Raw genomic sequence first — 21,662 nt, 5'->3', positions numbered from 1 at the left:
AGGCCCAGGGAAGCTGGTCAGAACCCGTTTTCCTGGCTTTCTTTCAGATCACTGGACACCGTTCTGGGCACCGTGTGGAGCGGTCTGCGAGCGTGCCTGAAACCGCAGGAGTCTCAGAACGGCGCACTGAAGATGCCGCCACACGGTTAGCATCTCTGAGGGGTGAGCCAGCCACACTGCAGCCCGCGGCCCCTTCCTGGACCAGTGTGGTCCCTGGGAAGCAAGCACCATGGCCACTTGGCCCATTTCGGTGAGCCCAGATGACAGTGGCAGTGTGGCAGAGCCAGGATTTGACCCCGACCGATGATGGGTCTCCCCACTGAATTCCTTCTCTCCAAAGTGATATTGAAAGGGCGGTTATTTTTCTGAATTTACCCCCAATTCTGGAGAGTTGTTTGAGGACGCTACTCAGCCTCCAATGGAGACCACAGTGAGCTGGTTCCAGCTCTGGCCAGTGAGGAAGTGACTTACTCGGGGCGCCTGGGCAGCGCAGTCAGTTAAGCGTCTGACTCTTGATTTCGGCTCAGGTCACGATCTCAGGGTCTGTGGAATCGAGCCCCATGTCAGGCTCTGTGCTGACAGTGCGGAACCTGCCTGGGATTCTCTTTCTTTCTCTGCCTCTCCCCTGGTCACTCGCACTGTCTCAGAACAAATCAACTTAAAAAGCGACTTATTCCACTGACATTTCGAGGGATGGGGGCAGGTGGTTGCAAGTGACGTGAAGAGGGGCCTGCTGGTGGCCTCCCTCCGCCCGGGCAGGGAGGGCTCCCAGACCAAGGGGATGCTCCTTTAACTGCCCCCGTTAGCGAAACATCGAATGGCTGCAGGCTCTCCTACACGGGCTCCCTCCAGTTTGCCGTCTAAGCAAGCAAACGGCTTGGCTTCATGACACCGGAGACCTGTGGCACTCCCCCCCCCAGACTGTCGTCACAGCAAAGCATTAGCAGCACCTGTTAGAGTTTGAAAGTCAAAACGAAGAGACGGAACAAGACATGTACCAACCACTACCATTCAGGGGCTACTCGATTTGTTTATTGCTGAGCTCCAACCGGCCATACAGCCATGTGACTACGTGCCATAGAAGTTCTCTGTTTTGAGTACTTGGGCTCATTTTAAATAGCAGGATTTAAAAAAAACAACAACTGTCCACAGCCCTGGCTGTCAGATGTTTGAGTCACTGTAGACATCAGTGGTTGAGCTGAAGGCTTGGAGAGAAATACAAAAGTACAGAAAATGGTTTCCCTATCTCTTAGTTTACGGCGCTGCTTTTGTGGCTGATGATGCCGGAGGGGACGCTGCGGCCTGCCGGGGTCAGCGCTGCTTGTCTAAAACAGCTGGATCATGGAATCTCTTGATTTGCCGACACCAACCCATTTCACTGAAAGGGAAAAGAGTCGCTCAGTCCCAGGGTTTTGGGGCAGGGAGAGGGCGGGGTGGTGGCCGGGGCTCGGGCACCCACCAGCCACTCCGACGTGATTCTCCACGAACCGGATGTAGTTCTGGGCCTGCGGGGGGAGGTCCTCCCACTTCCTGGCGCCCGTGGTGTCCGCCTTCCACCCAGGCAGTGTTTCATATTCGACCTCGACCTTCTGCAGTATCTCCTGGTTAGCTGGGGAAACAAAGGGTAGGGGCTGACCCGTGTCCCAAAGATGCTGGTGTCTCAGGCTGCCCATTCAGGGCCCTGCTTGCCGTGGGGCTGAGCAGCGAGGAAGGCCGGCAGCCCTGTTTGTTCTCAGAGTTGCAGGGTGGTTTTAGGACACTGGCTGTAATCCTTCCAGACCAGGGGGGACACACCCACCCAGACGTGGGTTTGCTAAGTGCTCTGATAGAACATACAGTGGTGACTCAGCTAAGGAACTTCACGGACCCCACTCGGAAATTCTAAGGGTCCTGAAGCATGAAGGGTTCCTGAAAAACTCTTGTGTCCCGTTCCCGGGGCGAGGGCCCCGCTCTAGCTGTGTGGTTCCTGGCATGTGGCTCACAGTAGATGCCGACCACCCCTTATTGACGGAAGGTGCTGGAACAAGCCGTCTACTGCAAGGGTCCTCATTCACATGCTCCCCTGGGCCCTGGATCCCTGGACTCACACCACACTCCCGCTGTGCCCTCTCAAAGGTCGGGGACCAGCAGGGCCAGGGCACACAGGCCGAGAGGACACACGCAGCCCCCGCAGCCAAGCGGCACTGGTGGGTGGCGGGTCTGCGCGCGCGCACAGGCGAGGGAGGGCCACTCCCCCCACCCCCAGCTGAAGGCTGGAAGTCGCTGGCAGGGGCGCGTCCAGGTGCATAAGTAACAGATCCAAGAAAACATGAGCCTTTGTACTTTTTAAAAGATTTTTAAAAGAACGGATGCACGGAGGCAGAAACCCATCAGGTGTTAAATGGTCTGACCGAAAACCGTGTTTTCCCGGGTAGAAGAGTCCGCTTTGTGCTTGCACAGAGCCGGCCACACCGGCCGCTCGGGAGCTTCCAGTGCTCCCGGGAGCTGGGCCTCGACAGCCAGTGCCTCAGTGTCCCCGGGGGCTGGGGCCAGCGGGGTTGGCTCCCACCTGTCAACCCTGTCCGGGGCCAGGCCTCCCCAGGGGTGAGAACCTGTGACTGGCAGCCGCCCGCCCAGGACTGGCCGGCTCCGGAGACAGGTGCTCACTCTGCACGTTTGACGTGCAGACCCTCCCCTGCTCCAGCCTCTTCCCGCCTTGGATCTTTCCGGTACCTGGGAAATAGGGGATCCTCTTCCCGTTCAGCTTGTACGAGACACCGACTTTGACCTCGTCCAGGGCATCCAGGATGTCCAGCTTTGTTAAGGCCAGCCTGTCCAAAAGCCAACAGACCGAGGCACGCTGGAGAAGCCGTTCCGTTCGTCCGTGCCCCTTGCTTCTCTACAAAGATGAGGTGGACCCAGGAAAACGCGGTGCAGACAGCTTTGGGAGTGGGGCTTGTGACCGTCCTCGCTCTGCTCACCTCGAGGGCCCCCCCCCGGGACCCCGTTCTGGCGGCTCTTGCCCTATTTGCCCTCCGTCATGGCTCCGCCTAAGTGCTCCTCTGCGGGCAGCTGCCCCATGACCCCAGGGACTGGCGGCCTCCCCGGGTGCCAGCTCTTTCCGGCACGGGCCCTGGGCCCCGGGCTCCATCCTGTTTCCTCCGTGTTTCCCTCCTCCCTCCCTCACGGACCGGGCCGAGAAGCCTCGCAGGTGGGTCTCCCCGTGCTTGTGAGTCCGTGGTGGCCTCTGTGCCCGGCGCAGACACCCTGTCTTCCACGCTTCTGTGTCTCAGCCCCTCGGCGCTCAGAGCGCAGCCGCTTTGGCACTAGGTCCTAGTTGGGGACGGTGGCCCCCTCCCACGGCCCGACCCAAACCTACAGACCTAACGGAGGTGCTGACTCGAGTCCAGTCAGGCCCAGGCCGGCCCCTACTGTGCCCGTGAGGACGGCCGCGTGCGCCCCCGTGCGCCGCGTAACCTGCTGCGCACGTGCTCAGCCGGCTCTGACGTGCTGGGGGGGGTGGGGTGGGGCTCCCACTCCTGTCACCCCCACTGCGGCCTCGCCGTGGGGAAGGGGAGACCCTGTGGCAACAAACAGGTGGGAAGGGCTGCTCACGCGGTAAAGCCGTTGACCATGTGCGCGTATCGCAGAATCATCAGGTCCAACCAGCCACAGCGCCTCTTCCTGCCCGTGGTCACCCCCCACTCGTGGCCACGGCTCTGTAGCAGGTCCCCGATTTCCTGCATGAGAACAGAGCGGGTCCATGGCGCCACTAAAGGCAGCCCGCACTTGGCTGCCTCTGTGCTCAACACCTCTCTCTGCTGCCGCCTGCTCCCCTCTTCTCCCCTCCTCTTCTTCTTCTCCCTCCTCCTCTCCCTCTTCTCTCTCTCTCTCTCCTCCCTCTCCCTCCTTCTCTTTCCCTCCTCCTTCCCTCCTTCCTCTCCCTCCCCCCTCTCTCTCCTCTCTCTCCCTTCTCTCCTCCCTCCTCTCTCCCCCCTCCTCTCTCCCATCTCTCTCCTTCCTCTTCTTCCTCTCCTTTCTCTCTCCTCCTCTCTCCCTCCTCCCCCCTCCTCTCCCTCTCCTTTCTCCTCCTCTCCTCTCCTCTCCCTCTTCCTCTGTCTCTCCTCCCTCTCCCTCCTCCTCTCTCCCTCCTCCCCTCCCTCTTCCCTCAGGGGAATGCTTGAAATCACACCCCCTGACAAACCCTTCCTCACACCTGGCTTCTCCTGTTGTTCCCACGTTCCCACATCCCTGGCAGGTGTGTCTGCAGCTAAGGCTCCCCTGATCGGGCCTTGCCGACCAGTGGGGTTGTGTTCTCAATGCCTCCTGAACACGCGAGTGGGGAGCAGGGCAGCCTCTTGTCCCCCCTGATGGCCCGCGAGGACAGAGGGGGAGCTGGCCCTGTAGCTTTGCACCAGGGACAAGGTTTATTTCTGGGCAAGATCCCCATCCCTGTCCCTGCTCCCCCTGCCCCGTGAGAGCCCTGGCTACTCCTGGACGTGGCACCCTTCCCTCCTGATGCCGGTCTTCACACACACCCGCTCGGGACAAGAGCCTGTGCCCTCGCTGCCAAGGGCACAGGGCCATGCTGAGAAAAGGCCACTGTTTTCCTGACGGTCCCTGAGCTGCACCACATGGGGCGCCCTGAGGGGGGCTGAGGCCCCCCGCGCGCTTGCAGTGTGTCCCGGGGACACGGTTGGCTTGAGCTTCCGCGGTGCGAGGCCGCTGTAGCGTGCAACCTTCTGTGCGCTCGTCTCTGCCTGCCTCTGCCCTTGCCCTGTGCGTCCCTGCCCGCCCCGCCGCTGAGCGCCCCTCACCGCCTCTGTGTCCCCCTGCTGAGGCCCCACGGGGGCTGGGGACTCACGTTGATCTGCTCGGTGGGGAAGGCGCCGATGCCCACGCGTGTGGTGTAGGCCTTCACCACGCCATAGACCTCGCCTATGTTCTGTGGCGGGATGCCCAGGCCCGTGCACACGCCGCCCACGGTGCAGTTGGATGATGTCACAAAAGGGTAGGTCCCTGCAAGACAGAACCAGACGGGGGGTGTCCACCGCCCCTGCAGATCACCCCGGCCCGGGGCTGCCTCTTGGCAGAGGACAGCGGGTGGTTCAGCCTCCCCTAAGTCCCCTTGGTGGGGTCTCCAGGGCCGGTGGTCTCAGGGACCAACCTGGGGGAGCTGCCTGCAAGGGCACTGTGAGTCAGGCCGCTGTGGCTCAAGTAGGAGTCTGGGGGTGAACAGAGGAAGAAGGCTGCTCCCAGCTTGGATGGTGGGGGCCTCCCCTGCTGTACCAGGTGGCCTCGGCTCGGGTGTGGCCACGGGGTCGGGACAGGATGTACAGGGGGCCCACGCAGCCGGAAGCACCGGCTGTACCCAGCCTTGCGGGGAGCCCTGGGCCCAGCTCCGGACACTCTCCCTTCCTTCTAGATCGTCTCTCCCTCTTCCCCCCTCCCAGCTGAAGCAGGAAGACCGGGGCGGGGGGTGCAGCGTGATCATCCTCAAGGGGAGCCCCGCCCCATCCCGTCAGTGGCCAGCCTGGTTCCCAGCAGGCACGAAAGGAGGTCCGCTGGGAGCAGCTGGGCCGGGGACCTACCGAAATCAATGTCAAGGAGGGCTGCGTTGGCACCTTCCACGAGGATCTTTTTGGGGGTGCCGTGGAGTGCCTCGTACATAAAGTACACGCCGTCTCGGACCATGGGTCGGATCCGCTCAGCAAAGCCCTGTGTGGGGGAGGGAGAGGGAGGCTGCAGGGGACCAGGCCACGTCCGTCCAGCTCCAGCCCCGCCTGACAGCCCGATCCTTCCAGTACTATTCCTTTCCCGCGAGGGTCCTGACTTGCCAACCTGTCCCCAGACCTGGAACAGCCCCTGGCCCCACCTGAGTCTTATCTGTGACTCTCACGAGTCTCTTCCTGCTGCCATGGGCTGAACTGTGTCCCCCCAGTTAATCTGTCCGAGTCCTGGCCCCCGGCCCCTCGGAATGTGACTGCGTTTGGAAACAGGCCTCTAAAGAGGAGATTACGTTGAGGTCACTGTGGTGGGCCCTAATCCAACGTGACTGGCATCCTCATCGGTTTGTCCCTGTCCTCATTCACAGCCTCCAGCAAGGACTGGAAGGAGCCAAGATCCCAGCCTTGGAAACTTCTGGAAGGGCTCTGTGCTCCCCTCATCCTGTCCCTGACCCCATGCTGCCCCTCTGTGAGTCAGCAAGGCCCCCTATACCTCATGCCCCAAATAGGACGGGGACAGCCTCTTTCTCCAGTGCATCCTGGGAAACTTGCCCTGTGGGAAAGCGAGGGGCCCAAGTATCCCCTGGCCTCCCGAGGGGACCCTCCTGACCTGGCTGGCCCGAGGTCCCTAAGAAGGCCAGCCGCCCCATAAGAATGCCCTGTGACAGCGTGCCCTGCGAGCGTTCCGTGAACGTCGGACAGGGCGTCGCACCTCTGGCAGGCTGCCCGCCGTGCCAGGGGTCCCTGATCTACCTTGAGCCTTTTGAGTTGACCTTCAACATCCACTTCCAGGGTGGGGAACATGGACCGGTGCTGGTGAGCCAGGTTCTTGAATCTGCAGGGGTGACAGTGACTGCGACCCCTCGCCCCGCCTGGGTGTCCGCGCCCCTCCTCACTAGCCACGGTCCCCCCCCTTGGGCTGCGGACGGCTGGGTACCTGGCGGAAAATTCATCAAAGTCCGACAGCAGGTCACAGATGCGGAGGCCCGTGCGGGCCGCTTTGGAAGAGTAGGCAGGTCCGATCCCCTTCCTGGTGGTGCCGATACTGGAAGATGGGGCTGCCGTGAACACAGGGAGCCTGGCCCCGCAGCCTGCTGGGGGCCCGGGAGAAGCCCGGACGCTCAGGGCCCCGGGCCGGCACCCCTAGACCCCGGTTTGCACCCCTACAAAAAGGGTAGAGCTGGGAGGGGTGCTTCCCAGCAGTAGCACCTGGAGTCTGGGGCCGCCTCTCCAGGATGGGGGTGGGGGGAGGGGCTGGGGCCCTGGAAGGTGGTCCTGGGCCAGCCCTAACCCTCCCCTCGTCCCAGGCCTTGGCTCTAACACATCCTGTCTGCGTTCGGCCCCAGCTTCCCTCTTGCAGGGCACTGAGGCTGCTGCCCTGCGTGTCTGACCGGGTTCGGCCGACGGGATGCTCAGCACTGCCACCTGCTGTACCTGCGTGTGAGCGCGCGCGGCAGGTGTACCTGCGCGCGCACGTGCGGCAAGTGAGCATGCCATGTGACGAGGCAGGACGGCCACTGCCTCACCCTGTCCAGACTTTGAGAGCCCGCCGCTGGCACACTCTCGCGAGGATCTTTGGAGGCCAGGGAAACAGCCGTTGGTGCTGGTGGGGCGAGGGTTTGGGCGCCGTGGTGAAGTGGTGGCCCGTGTGTGTGTGTGTGTGTGTGTGTGTGTGTGTGTGGCGGGGCGGGGCCGGGGCACCAGCGGTCCCGGTGGCTTCCAGTGGACCTCGGCCCCCTCTCCACACACCCCAGGGCCCCCAGACTCGAAAGCCCCCCGGAGACACTCACTTCTTCCCCTCCTGCGCCTGTCGCTGTACTTCCTGCAGCCCGTCCACCGCCTGGTGAAAGTCAAACACTGCCCGGCCAGGCCAGGGTCCCCGGGGGGAGACAGACACAGGGTTAAGGGCCTCGCCTGCGCCAGCCCAGCCGCCCGGGACAGGTGGTCCAGTTTGAAAGGGGACATACTAGGATCTGGCCGCCGCCCAGGCTCACGCGTCACCGTGAGTCCCTCGGGCCTCAGCTTCCCCATCTGTCAATGGGAACAGTGACCCCCACCCACTGCCCACCTTCAAGTTCTTCGAGAAGGCCCCGTGGAGCTACGGGGCCCAGCGTCCCGGGGAGGAGGGCCGGAGGAGGGCCGCGGCCGCGTCATCGCTCACGTGGCAGGTGGGTGGAGCTTACCCAGGTGGGCGCGGTCAGAGATGATGAGCCTTTTCTCCCAGTCCTTCAGACCTGCGGCCACGGGGCAGGCGGTCAGCGTTCAGGGGCAGCTGGCCCAGCTCCCTCCCAGGGCGAGTCCACAGAGGTCACCAGGGGTGTGCCCTCCCCTCCTGGCCTCTCTCCCCGCCGAGGGCCCCGGAACCTCCCGCCCCGCCCGGGACGCCCCCCACATCTCCCTGCGGGGCCTCCGTCCTGTCACTTCTTGCTGCTCACGGCCCAGGGTCAGGTTCCCGTTGACTCTTCTGGCTCCTGCCCTGAACTCGAGCCCTGAGGCCGAGGCACGCTTCCTCCTCGGACCCCATCGGGGTCTCAGGGCTGCGGCCTCTAGACAACCGTCACGGGGCGCAGTTGCCCAGACACCTGGCCGGTGGCCTCGCTCTAGCCCCTCTCTGCCTCCTGCCTCCGGAAACCACATCCTTGCCTGAAGGCGTGGCGGGCCCAGCGGTCCTCAGTCCTGGCTGGGGGGCTCCAGCCAACTCCAGGTCCCAGGGCCCCTCCCTGACTTCCTGGATGTGACGCTCCAGAGCCACCTGTCCCCCGTGTCGTGAAAGCGCCTTACAAACACTGGGACCCACAGCCAATTTGGGGCCTTAGGCCGCCCTGCTCTGTGCGTCCTGGAGCGAAGTCCGGCTTTCTGCAGGGGCAAGGCCAGCAGGAGGCGGGTGGGGGCCCGGCCGAGTCGGGGAGCCCCCCCACCCCAGAGCCGGGCCAGGGTCAGTGCGTGGGGACGCGGACCCACCTTTCTTCTCATTCTTTTCTGCTTCTTCAAACAAGCCGGGTAAGTGGACGACCACCCCATTGCCTGCAACACATGACAGGAGACTGGATTGAATGGCAGACCCTGGCGAATTCGGCGAGAGCGTCATCAAGCGTGCGCGCTCACGGCAAGTGCGGTGAGAGCGTCATCAAGCGTGCGCGCTCACGCTCCCAGCGGCCGTGTTCGCGAAGCCGGAGCCCGGACGCGGTGAGCGGGAAGCCGACTGGGCTCTGGCCACGCTGGGAGCCTGCGCAGCCGTACAAAGGGAGGATGTTCGGACCTGCTACAGCACGCGGACCTCGGGGACACGACGCCGAGTGCAACAGCCCAGTCCCCAAAGGACCCACACAGTGTGGCCACTCACACGAGGTCCCCAGAGGAGTCAGATTCGCAGAGACAGAAAGTAAAAGGGGGTGCCAGGGGCTGGGGGTGAATGTTTAATGGGGACAGAGCCTCAGGCTGGGAAGATGGAAAGTCCTGGAAACGGACCATGGCGGTGGGTGCGCTACAGTGTACACGTGCTTCGTGTGCTGAGCCCTGTGCCTGAAGGTGGCCAAGAGGGGAAGCTTACGTTCTACGTATTTATCACGGTAGAGACGACAGGGCCCGAACAAGACAAAAGCCAGCACGGAGCGTTTACAGGGCCGGACAGCGTTTGGTGGTCGCTGCGGCGGGGGCAGGGCTCCAGCCAGGGGCGTGAGGGAGCCTCTTGGAGTGATGACAGGGTCCTAGGGCTGAGTTGTGGAGGCGGCTGCGCGGTTGTGGCGGATTTCACAGCGCGTAAATTACACTTCAGTAAAGCTGCTGCGGTTGATTTGAGCAGCGGAAAAGCGGGAGAAATGCAGCCCCAGCCATGCCCGGACCCGACTGGGGCCTCCGGGGGCCGAGCCTTCCCTAGCCGTACGACGCTGGAGTGGGATCCACATACATGCTTTACACGGGCAGGGACCGAGGCCCAGAGTAGGAAGGTGGCTGGCCCCAGGTCACATGGCGCGTTGGTGTGGGGCCCCACGTGAAACGCAAGCCCTTTCCTCTTAGACCAGAGGCAGTGGGGCTGGGGCACCTGCTGCCTTCCCATGAGGAACCCCTCCTGGCCCGGTCCCCGCCAGGGCTGGCGGTGGCACAGGCTCGGCCAAGGGAGATGGGACACAGGTCCAGATGGGAGTGGCTCCGAGACGATGCGGTCCGTGCCCAGTACAAAAGGTCACCTAAATGCCACGGCGTCCTGAGATGGCCACGTGGCAGGGGCCCAGGCAATGTCGCAAGCTGAGGGGCAGCTGTGTGAGCTCTGGCACGTTCTGCCCCTGCCCAAGCACGCCGGTGGCTGGGCTGAGCCCTGCCGTGCTGCCCGGTGACCACCCAGCCTGGGCTCTGGCTGCTGGCCCCCGCCCGCCCCAGCTCCTCAGCGGCAGGCAGAGCTCCTCCGACGAAGCAGTGCCTCCTTGGCCTTGCTTCCCGCCAAGTGGGGCCCGGGGCCTGGCTGCAGCAGGGCCTCAGCCTGCAGGTTGTCCCCGGGCTGTCCTCGGCCCCTGCAGGGCACCCGAGTCTGCACTCCTGCAGCCCTCTCCTCTGCCCAGCTTCCCGTGACCACACACGGCCCCTCAGCCCACACGTTCCTTCTTTTCCCCGACACTGTGCGCTCAGTGGGCTCACACGCAGCTGCAGCCTTCACTTCCCAACCGGGGAGGGGCGGATACGTCACCAGTGAGGTCCTGCTAAGTCGTGGAAGGAGCCGGAGGAAAAGTCCTGGACACCGTGGGAGGGCATCCCGGGGGCCTGGCCCGGGCAGGGGGGCTCAGGCTAAGAGCTAAGGGCAGGCAGGACAGGCAGTCCAGCCCAGTGGCCGGGAGGGAGGGGAGAGAAAGAGAGGCAGACAGAGACAAAGAGACACAGAGCGGGAGACCCCACAGTCCTGGAAGGGCCGCGAAGGTCCCGGCCCCGAGGGCGAGCCGTGCTGTGGGGAGCGGGTGGTGAGGAGGCTGGGCCTCCACGAACGCGCACACACGCTTGCCTGCACACGTGCACGTCCCCATCCACACCGCACACTTGCTCGCACTCGCACACGTGCAGGCGTGCAGACGCTCACGTTCACGCCCACAGTCGCAAACATGCTGGTCCCTGCGGCCCGGAAAGGCCTCCCGCCGCCCCCTCTCCGTCTGGCCCAGCCCCACGTGGCACCCCGGGCCCATCTTGCCGGCACACCCGGGACCCCAGGCTGGCGGCTGGGCACGGCGGACACTCACCGATGAAGGACACGGCCTTGGTGTTGATGATGCCGCTGGGCAGCAGGTGGAAGTCGTACTCCCTGCCGTCCACCACCACCGTGTGGCCCGCGTTGTTTCCGCCCTGGGAACAGAGACCCGGCTGAATGTGCGGGAGCCTCAGGGCTTGGCCCTTCCCTGGGAGGGCCTGCCAGCCTCACTCTGGACTGGCTGCAGACAAGGTGCTTGGGGGCTGCCTCCCCCAGGGTGCACGGGATACTGTCCACACTTGGACTTGGGGAATCTGGTGTGGCAGGTGGCACTGATCCGGGTCTGGGGTGCATCAGGTTGGTGACCCACTCCTCAGATGAGGTGCGGGGGCCTGGCCGGGGGACTGGGTTGCAGAGGGGCTGGCCCAGCCGGTCCCCCAGCCCCCCAGGGCCCCCCTCGTGGGCAGGCCCCTAGGAGGCTGGCTTAGCAGAGGTCACCCAGAGGTGCTTATAGCTCCGCCCCACCTGTGAGCCTCTCTGGGTGTCTCCTCTGATGCGGGAATGAGGGGCCAACCCTCCCAGGAAGCGCAAACCCAGACAGGCCGCCACAGCTCGAGCTCTGTGGTGGCGGACCCTGGTGCCCACCTCTGGGGCTGGGTGAGGCACAGGTGCAGTCATTGGTCATCGGGGCCAGCGCTCCCACCCCCTTAGCAGGGGCCCCTCCCTTCCCGCCCTTTCAGCCTGTGCCTGCCATCGAAGAATGAAAAGGAAGAAACAATTCCGAGGCCAGTCCTGTTCTGGGGACACCCAGGTGACGGTGGGCTCGGACTGGCTGGGGTGGGTGGCCAAGCCGGGGGAGGCCAAGCCCCAGGAGGGAGGCCCAGCCTCCCGTTCCCACCAGCAGAGGGCACTGTGGGCACCCCGGCGGCCCCTGGGGCGGGAAGCCTGCTGGCTGGTGCCCCACCTCACCCACCTTCCTGCCCTAATCTCTGCAGAAACACAGGCTTATCCATCGGGCCTCTCTCCCTGCCGGCCCGCTGTGCTCCAGCCTTGCGAAGGGCGGGCCGGGGCCATGGTCTTGCCCGCCCCAGGCCTGTCTGGATGCCAGCAGCCTCCTCCCCCCACCTGCCTACCAGGAGTGCCTGCTCCTTCCAGTCCCTTCACACATAGCCCGGGGTGGGGGGTGGGGGGAGCCTGGGGGCAGCGAGGAGCAGACACTGGAGACCCCCCAGGCCAGAAGCTTTCCCTCCTGCGCCTCCCATCATGCATCAGTGCCCTAGCGCAAATCCAGGTCCCACGAGCCCTCCACCCCCACTCACCCCTGTGAGCTGTGCCGACTGTCCCACACGGCCCTGCTAGAAAGTTCCACGTGGGGCCCCCCCGACTCCCCAGCACCCCGCTTATTTAGTGCATGTGGATGGTCTTTCTGGGTCTGCTGCTGCCCGGACACGGTGTGGAGGGCCCTCTCTAACAGACCCCTGGGGTCACCACGACCCAGGACCGGGCCGTGTCCCCAGGTGCTCTGAGGCCGGCGGGGACCGAGCTGCCCTGGGACTCGAAGGCCGGTGGCTGTGGGAACGGACCGCAGGCTCCCGGCAAATGATGGTGGAAAGGGATGGGCTGCCCTGTGGGGAGCAGACAGGAAGGGTGAAGGGGCGGTGGGGGCCTGGGAGCCCAGGGGGTGTCCCACGCGCAAGGGCAGGAGGGCAGCACCAGGCCGCAGGGGGCTCAGGACAGACACGGTGCTGGGAGGTGACCCGGGTGGGCTGCTCCAGAGGAGACAGGGAAGGGGCCTCAGAGGGGCCGTGGGAGGGAAGGGGGATGAAGACAGAAAATGCTGGCGGGCCGGTGGTGGGGGAGGGGAGCGGGGGCATTGGGCTCGGCCCCAGAGGCACACGCCGTCCTTGCTCTGCCCCGGCCTCGGCACCTGTGTGCTGACCCCTCACACAGGCCCCTGCACACGTCTGTGCGCACTGGACGTTCATGCCCCGTCACAACTGCCGCCACAGGAGGGGCGCCCGGGGGTGTGGTCTCCACCGGCAGATGGGGCCACTGAGGTCCCCAGAGAAGTGACCGCAGCAGGATCCAGGCTGGGCTGGACGCAGGCCCCACTGCCTCTCTGCAGACGCCTGCCCCCCCGGGGCCGCTTCCTGCCTGCCCCAGCTCCCCCCCAGACACCCCCCCTCCCTCCCCACTCTCCCTGTGCCCAGCACCAGGGTCAGCTGGCCCCAGGACACACACACACACACACACACACACACACACACACACACAATGAGAAGCTCCTCACGCACACCCCCACCTTTGTTTGGGGTAAACACGGGTACCTAGGAACAGGCACAGGCCGTCGTGGGCCAGTGGGCGTCAGGTGACCGCTGCCAGCTGCAGGGCCCAGGCATCAGGCCACAGTCCTCTCCCGGGGGCAGAAGCTAGCCCCAGGAGGCCGTGCCCGGGGCCTGCTGGCCTGCAGGGAACACTTCTGAGAGCTCCAGGGGGACTGTCCCAGAGCCGCCCCGGTCTGTCCTCCCCCAGGTCACACGCAGGCCGCTGGTGAGGTCGGGGCAGGAACACCCCACCTGCCCTCCTCAGGTGGTGGCCCAGGTGCCATCTGTAGTCCGCAGGCCCCGGGACGGCTGGGCCAGGGGGCCGTCGGGCTGAAGGTGCAGCCCCACACGCTCCAGCCTGGTTTGGAAAACCGCTTGGAAGGAGGAGCTTGTCCAGGGTCCAGCGAGACGGGTGAGGACGCGTGGCCGGCCTGGCCGCCTCCGTGGGGACTGCCTCTTGGGCGGCCCCTCTCGGCCTCCCTGTCCCAGGGGCCAGGTTCTGCCCTGGGGGGGGGGGGGGGGAGCGAGGACCGCTCCGAACCTCAGGGCGGCCGGGGTGGGGGGTGGGATTCCCAGACCTCGACTCCACTGCCTGAAGCTGGCCTCACCCTTCCTGGTGCCCCTGGGGGGCTGGCCAGTCAGGTGGGAGCTGGGCACAGAGGCGGGCTCGGGGCGGCCTTAGGGGGCTCTGCCTGCCTCCGGGTCCTCCCTCTGTGCTCGAGCCTCAGGTCGGGCAGAGCTCCAGTCCCACTGCCCCCGCCCAGCCTGTCTGGTCACTCCTGGACACCCCTGCCAGCTGCCTCCCTGGAGGAAGAGATCTAAGAAAGGGGAGCTTTCTCACTCCTGGACACAGGAGCAGAACCAAGGCCACGGCTGGCCCGCTAGGGAGTCTGGCCAGATCTGACCTTCCCATCCCCGCAGGAGCCCAGCAAAGGCGGGGCCCAGGCCCAGCAGGGAGCCTCTCCACGGGGCTGCCTGGGCTTCGAGTGTGAGTGGCGGCCGTGGGCCGGACAGCGCAGACCCCTCCCCTGCCCCATCTAGAGAGCGGGCCCCACCCCGTGTGCCCTCCACCACCCTCCTTGGCATCTCAAGGCTGTGCAGCCCCGAGAGCCCGTTCCGGGTGCCCACCAGGCCCCCGAACCTGGGGGACAGAGAGCCCGTGGGAGCCATCTTCCTGGCGCCCTCGGCCCCTCCCTCCAGGAGGCCCCTGCTGACCCCCTGAGCTCCCCTGGGGGCCATTTCCGGGCCTGACGGACCTGCCTTTGCAGCTCCCCTGGGCAGGCAGCCGTGCCCTTTGAAGAGCAGGCCCCGGTGCCCAAGTCTGGTCTGGCGCCCGCGGGCCTTGGGAACGCTGAGGGGCGGGCTCTGCCGGATCAGAGGGACCATCTGCTGTTCAGGGATGTCACCTCCTCGGAGGCAACGGGGGTGGGGGCTGGGAGCGTACGGGGGGGCAGTGCAAAGGGGAGAGGATGCTCCTGGGACGTCACCCCCACCCCCGGCGCTGTGGCTGCTCCTTCTCCCACACCACCCCTGCCCGGCCGCCGGTGCCTCTCCGCACCCCTCCTGGCCGCCACGGTCCACACCCACGGGGCTCCGCGTGGCCGCCCTATGGAGGGGGACTTGTCACCCACACGTGTACCGCTGCCGTCCAGCATCCGTCCCCATCCCTGCCCCCTTTCGCCAGCCCTTGGCCCCAGCACCCCGCTGACCTCTGACCTGCCAGGGCCCGACCCCTACGACCGGCTCAGCCACCACTCCTCCCGTTCTCTCTGAACCTCCAGCTACCCGGGTCCCCACGCTGCTCTGGACGGCTCGTTTGGCCACGGTGCCCCCTCGGCCCCGGTTCCCGGGGAGGCACCAGCCTGGCCGTCTGCCCTGCGATGCAGCCCCCTCCTCCCCGCCCCCGCCATCATCAGCATTGAGGGCCCCAGGCCCCTTCTCCCCGACGACGACGTCCCTCATTGTGTTTCTCACACAGCCTCGCCCCCATCCCTGCAGCCAGAGCCTGCCTCCCAGTCCCGCTCGCTCTGGACGGGCACCGCCCCTGTCGGTCCCCAGCCCTGGTCCAAGTGCCCGACAAGTGGACAAAGGGAGGGAGTGAGCAGGGAGGTGAGCAGGGGCGGGTGGGGGTGGGGGCAGCTCCTCAGAGGCTGCGGGGCCCCTCCCGGCCAGCCCCCAGAGTGCTTGGGGTCCGCTTGGGTGTGGGTCTGGGTCCTGGGCTGCAGAGCCAGCTTTTATCAGGCTCCTGCACGACACACGGCAAGGGGCCGGCCCTCAGGGGGAGACGCTTGCGGCCGCAGCCCCGCCCGTGGGGGAGAAACCCGGTTCACCCTCTTGTGCGCAGCTTCACCCCGTCTCTATCTGCCTGCCGCAGGCAAGCTCCTTCACTCGTTCACTCATTCAACCCAAAGAGTTGCCCTTTGCTCAGTGAGGCTCCGGGTGGGGGCTGGGAGGAGGGAGGTCCTGGGCTCCAGGTGGGTAGGCAGGCCTCACCTGCCGGGGCCACAGGGGGCTGTGTAACCTGGGGGGGGGCCCCCTCCAGAGCCGCCGCTGGGTGGTCAGTGCCGTCAGAGGATGCAGACTTGCAGGGGAGGCCCGCTTCTGGAAGCAACCCCGGGCGCTCCCGGCCCCCGGCCCTGTGGAGGGCCCCGGCCAGCCTGGGGTTCGAGGTGAGGTGTCTCCTGAAACCTCCCCGGGGAGAGAGGTCCCAGAGCACCAACAAGCCGCAGGGCGTGGCCCCTCAACCACTGAGGTCACCGTGTGCAGCACCAGACCTTCCACCACCGCTCGAGGTCCCCGGCCCTTCCCAGGAAGTGACTGGCTGGACTACAGTGGAGACCGAGAGACCCAGCACAGCTCCCTCGCTCGTACTGAGCACGTCACACACGGAGCCCCGTTTACACCGAAGCTGGAAGGAGGGAATTTTAAATCCTGACCTTGGCGGTCCTGGGCAGGGGGCCCCACAGCCTTCTGACCAAAGTAACTTGGGAGGTGGAGGGAGGGTTGAGCGTGAGCCCCTGGCTCTGTGGGCCTGGGGCCGAGTCCAGGCTGGGGGTGGGATCAAGCAGCAGGAAGGACACTGAAAGAGGGACCCCGGAGGAGGTCTCGAGGAGGTGTGGGGACTCATAGGAGGGGCCAGCAGAGCTCACAGGGGGAACATGTGAACTTGCTACAGAGAGCAGAGGCCCCCGGGGCTGTTGTCACTCTGTCCAGAGGGAGCCCGCCCCGCCAAGAGCAAAGGGAGGCCCCGGGGGACCCAAAGCAGCACCCCAGACCCAGAACGCTGGGCGCCGACCAGGCACTGCGGGGGGCGGGGCGTGAAAGCTGGGAGGGCACAGAGGCGCGCGCGAGGCGTCTGTTCAGCGTTCAAGTGGCACGGAAAACAGCAGCGGGAAGAAGCCAAGCCTGAGACCCCCGACAGTAAGGAAGGTCGTGGGGGAGTCCTGGGGCGCCGACCACGGGCCCCACACGACGGGTGGGAGAGAAACAGGACAGCGGTGGGGGTGCAGGCGGCCTCAGACCACGAGGGCCGCAGAGGGCTTCCCGGCCGTGCTGAGTGCGAGACGGAGGAGACAGGCCTGCTGGCGGAGGACGGTCGGCCGAGCCGAGGCAGGGTGGCGCCAGTCAGCAGCCGCCCCGCAGGACGGCCCCGGGCCCAAGTGACAGGCCAGGTGACCCTTCTGGTCACTGGGGCTGGCCGGCTTCAGCCCTTCCAGGCAGCCGCCCAGACGGGACTCCTGGCCCGGCCCGCTCTGCCCACTGCACGTGCCCGCCGTCCGCTTCCCTGGGCCCCTCGCTCCCACGTGCTGCCCGGCTCCCGGGGTCACGGCTCCGTGTGGCTCTGTGCACCCGGTGGCCGTGACTTTGGGCTTCATGCGTTCGCACCCTGAGTAAGAGGCAGCCTTCCCCAGGTCAGAGGCTGGCGCCTCAGCAGGCAGCCGGACGCCAGGGCCGTCTCCACGGGTGTGTGGCACACGCGAGGGCCCACACGTGCTGCTTATTCCCATTCCTCAACTTCTCTGGGCCTCACTTTCCCGGCTTGTCAGGAGGCTGGAGGGGGGTGGGGTGAGGGCGCCGGGGCTCCTACAGGCAGAGACGCGGGTGATCTCAGTGTGAGAAGTCAGATGGGGGCCAGCCTGCTCTGCCCGTGGCTGGTCCCGTCCGGGAGGGACTCTTCCTGGTGATGGACGGGAGAGGGCAGGGCCTGGCCTGCTGACCCAGGTGGCAGAGCAGGGAGGCCCCACTCCAGAACCATTTCCAGAACAAGGAGAGCCCACAAAGGCCCCCAGTCTCTTCAGGAGGGAGACGGGCCACAGACAGACGCGTGAGGCTCACTGGGGCCGGCAGGTTACACAGAGGGCCGTGGCGCCGTGTGCCCAGGAGCAGGGGGACAGGAATGGGTTCGCTGGCCAGGCTCAGGGCACGGAGGGTGGGAGCCTCTCACGATCCCAGGAAGCACCTTCCGGGAACCCACTGCCCAGAGGGCACAGGAGTGGGCACAGAGAGTGGTTGGCGTGTGCCGAGAGCCAAGCGTTGGGCTCACCCTTTCCCCGGGGGCATGCCCCAGCCTGAGCCGTCCCGGCAGGGGCTAGGGGATAAGGCTACAGACCAGGCAGAGGAGCTCCAGGGTGTCCCCTCCCCACTTGGAGCAGCATTTCTGGGCATGGCTCCAAACCGCAGCAGAGCCAAAGCACGAAGCGTAAAGCCCACCCGTCTGTGCCCTGAGCTCTAAGTTATCCGGTCAGCAGCGTGGCTCTCGCTCTGGTACAGGGGCAGTGGCTCCGAGGGAGCGGCCCGGAGGGAGCCCATAGCTGGCAGTGGCCACCCGGGGCCCTTGGGGACAGAGCCCATGTCCGGCTCCCCGGTGGCGCTGCCAGCCCCTGGGTCACCCTGGCCAGCCGTCCGTGGCCCCTCCCTTTCCCCCTGAGTCTGGCCGGGACCCTCCTTGCCCCTGGTCCCTCTTCCTCCGGGTCCTGGCCCCCTGTTCTGCCCTTGCCTCTGCCTCCTCTTGGCTGATGCCCCAGGGCCACCCCGCTGGCCGGCCCTGTGCCAGACCCAGACAGGATGAGAAGGGAGGGTGTCTCAAACCAGACAGAAGCTGGGGGCGCCACCCCACCCCACCCCATGAGGATCCGGTGTCCCCAACTCAGCACTTGTATTTATAGCTCTGCCCTGGCCCCCGGCCTTAAGGGGTGGGGCTGGGCGGGGGAGGCGGTCCCTGGGGGAGGGGGCGGGGGAGGGGAGTGTGTGCGTGTGCGAGGGTCGGGGTGTCCAGGAAGGGAAGGTATCCAGGAGGCGTGGCCAGGTCAGGGCGAGGGAGGAGAGGGTCCCCGGGAGCGGGGAGGAGGGGGGTGCTGGGGGGGGGGGGGCCCGCACCTGGCAGCGGCTGATGATGTCGGCGTCCGTGGCCAGCAGGTCCACCACCTTGCCTTTGCCCTCGTCCCCCCACTGCGCGCCCAGCACCACGGTCACCCGGGAGCCGGTGGCCGCCGCCTCCTGCTGCAGCCGCCCCCGCTTGACGCCGCCCGAGCCGGGGGGCCGGTCATTGGAGGAGGCTCGGGTTCCCGACATGCTGGTGCGGTCCTCGGCTGCGCTGGGCCACGAGAGGGCCTGGCCGCCGCACCATTAAAAGGAGCCGGCCCGGGGCAGGGGGCGGGCCGGGGGCGGGCCTGGCCGGTGCGGTGGCGCCTCTTGGTGACCTCCAGGCTGCCGGGTCCCGCCCCCCACCCGCCCAGCCACCACCGGGGAGCCGAGTTGGGCCGCGGACGCTTACTCATGGAGGTGGGGGCACAACGACGGCGAGAGCGCTCCGCGGTCCAGGTTTCTCCCTCGGGAAGGCGGATGGGGACGTCTGCGCTCCCGGCCCCGGGCGGGGCCTGGGGAGCCCTCCACCGGCTCCCCACCAGCCTCCGACCTCAGGGCTTTAGAGACTCTGGGGGGCCCTCTCCAGGGTGGGGGTGCGGCTTGTAAAAGGGGAGCCGTGTCCTCACACCGCACCTGGGGGGGGGGGCGGGCTGCATCTTGGGGGCTTGCAGCGCACCTGCCCTGAGGTGAACCTGGGTCCCTGGACCCAAGCGCGCACTCTGGTGGCCAAAGAGAGAGCGCGCGGCTGTCCCCTCCCCCAGCACACCCACGCACACTCTCAGGGGCTTGGCGTTCAGCACGGGGCAGGCAGGCCCCACTCGGGCTGTGCTGCCTCTGGTCCGCAGGGCCCGAGAGTCCAGGGACACAGGACCGGCGATGGTAGGGTCACCTGGCCAGCAGAGAAACAGCCAGGGATGCTGGCCAACCCCCACACGGCCACGGTCTCCAAGAGGCTCCACTCGAGACACCTTTCCTGGCCCAGCCTGTGCAGGGACTGGGTTTCCAGACAGGATTTGCATCCCATTGCTGGGCTCCCGTGCTCCCAACTGGATGCCCTGCGTGGCCTCCCGGGAACGCGCCACATCCTGAGTGGACTCAGTTTGGGTGTGGCTCACCCCACTGGGAGATGGGGCCAGGGATGGACCCCGGGAGGGGGGGGCAGGAGCACACTCTTAGCCTCTCACCTTGTTCCCTCTGGGGGCGGCGGGGGGGGGGGGCAGTCTCAGTACAGAGGCCCCCAGAGCCCAGCAACTAACCTGTGGCCAGGGCTCAGGGAGCGCGGGGCTCCGTGGATTCCGGTGGGGGGACCAGAGCTCCCATGGAAGAGGGAGCAGGCTCTGGCTGCCACACAGTCACTCACAGAGAGTCCCAGCTCAGGACTGCACTGCCAACCTGCCCCTGTTTGTCCCCTCCTCGGCCCACCCCCTGCTGGGGTCCTGGCTGGGATCCCTCCGCGGCCCAGACCCTCTTCTCTCACACGGGGACACCGCGGTTCCTTCCTCCCGGAGTTGCTGTGGGGCAAACACCAGGGTGCAGGTACAAGTGGGGTGCGAGGGGCAGGCCTCCCGTCCTTGGCCCCCCTGGTCGACAGCCCCCCTCCGCCCCGGCTGGCAGCGCAGGGGCAGGCGGGCTGCCTTCTGGAAGGCCAGGCAGAGCAGGCTGAGGGTGGGGCCCAAGGCCTTGGGCAGCCTGGAGGGGCTGTGGCAGGGGGCTTGGGTGTTTCTGGGAGTGGGGGCTGGGAGGGGAGCTGGCTGTGTAGACACGGAAAAGTCGGAAAGGCATGGTTGTAGCAGAAGGGACCGAGAAGGCGGGAAGGGTTGTTTGCATTTGCAGAAGGAGCCCAGCCTTCCGAAGGCCACAGGAGCCCCGGAGGGGAAGGGGATGTGCGAGTCACTTCAGATGGGGATGTTTCTCTCTGCCAAAGAGGGGTGCTAGCTTGGAGCCCTTCCTGGGGGAGACTGGGGCTCAGTGGGGACAGCGTGGGGGCTCACACGGGATCTGCAGGGCCAAACCCTGTCCGGCAGGGGCACCGACTCCCCCAAGCCCGGTCTATAAATAGCCAGAGGGCCTGGTGGGAGGGGGCGGGGTTGGGCTTTTCTATAAACAGCCCTGTCCTGGCCCAACAGCTGGGGCCCTGCGGGTCACACGGCCCTGCCTGAATTAGAACACATCCCCTCTGCCGTGGCCTGTGCACAGTGGGCCTGTCACCAGGGTGGTGGAGGAACAAGTCAGCAAGCTCGGGGGCCTCACCGTGTGACCTCGGGCTCAGCCCCATGGGGTTTCCACCATCCGGGGGCCACACGGCCCCCTGGAACCACATCATACACGGTGGTCCAGGACGCAGACACCGCAGATGCCTGCAGGACGCTTGCACCCTTGAGTGCAAGACTGCACGGCAGGGGTGAAGACAGTATGCGGCAGGGGCGAAGAGGGCGGGCCGGTTTCCTAAGACGTCGGACACGTAGCCCCAGCCTAACGAGCGCACGCGTAGGCGCAAACACAGGCGTGCGGATACGCGCAAACGCTTCGCGCCGGAACAACGCGGGGTCGTGCACACGAAGGGGGAGCAGGGCGAGGCCCCGCCAGACGGCGGGGTGTTACTCAGCTAGAAAAAGGGGTGTTGTGCCAACACACGCTGCGACACGGAGAAGTCTCGAGGGAAGGCCATGTGGAGCGTAGCAGTCACAGAAGGCCACGTGTTGGGATTCCGTTCATACGAATGGTCCACAGAAAGCAAATCCACGAGACAGAAGGCAGATTTGGGGGCTGGGGGAGGGGGGATGCGGAGTGAGCGCTAAGAGAACTTTTGGGGGATGGTGGAATATTCTAGAATAGGATCTTGGTGCTTGAACGTCTCGTGCATCTGCTGAAAAGTCACCGAATTACACACCCACAGCGGGTGAGCCATATGTACATGAATTCTGCCCCCAAGAGCCCTGCTCGCCTCACCCGCCCTCGGGGGTGTCACCCGCCCTCGGGGGTGTTTACCGTCTGCTCAGGCCACTCTGGGTGCCCTGTGGGCTCCGGCCCGCTCACCCCCCCCTCCCCCCAGTGCGTCACAGCTGCTGGAGGGCAGACCCCTCCGGGCACCGTCCAGCC

At 66.1% G+C, this 21,662-nt stretch overlaps 1 protein-coding gene across 2 annotated transcripts; it reads right to left on the bottom strand.

The window, feature by feature from the left end:
* Nucleotides 1–1,016: 1,016 nt before the first annotated feature.
* ADSS1 (adenylosuccinate synthase 1) lies at nt 1,017–18,837 on the bottom strand. Of its 2 annotated transcripts, XM_027066766.2 has the most exons (13): nt 18,576–18,837; nt 10,928–11,030; nt 8,667–8,729; nt 7,889–7,939; nt 7,496–7,562; nt 6,643–6,750; nt 6,459–6,540; nt 5,571–5,697; nt 4,844–4,998; nt 3,595–3,719; nt 2,713–2,810; nt 1,460–1,609; nt 1,017–1,378 (listed from the first exon to the last, which is right to left on the bottom strand). In XM_027066766.2, exons 1-13 carry the CDS (start codon nt 18,768–18,770, stop codon nt 1,326–1,328), a joined length of 1,377 nt encoding a protein of 458 aa, XP_026922567.1. In that variant the 5' UTR covers nt 18,771–18,837; the 3' UTR covers nt 1,017–1,325. The 2 variants fall into 2 exon arrangements, with proteins under 2 accessions (XP_026922567.1, XP_026922568.1); XM_027066767.2 differs by lacking the exons at nt 10,928–11,030; nt 18,576–18,837 and adding an exon at nt 9,256–9,331.
* Between the last annotated feature and the right edge of the window lie 2,825 nt (nt 18,838–21,662).

The sequence above is a fragment of the Acinonyx jubatus genome, chromosome B3 (assembly GCF_027475565.1).
Source record: "Acinonyx jubatus isolate Ajub_Pintada_27869175 chromosome B3, VMU_Ajub_asm_v1.0, whole genome shotgun sequence".
Taxonomy (NCBI): domain Eukaryota; kingdom Metazoa; phylum Chordata; class Mammalia; order Carnivora; family Felidae; genus Acinonyx; species Acinonyx jubatus.
The sequence above is the reverse complement of the archived record's forward strand: the minus strand, read 5'-3'. Positions and strand labels throughout refer to the sequence as shown.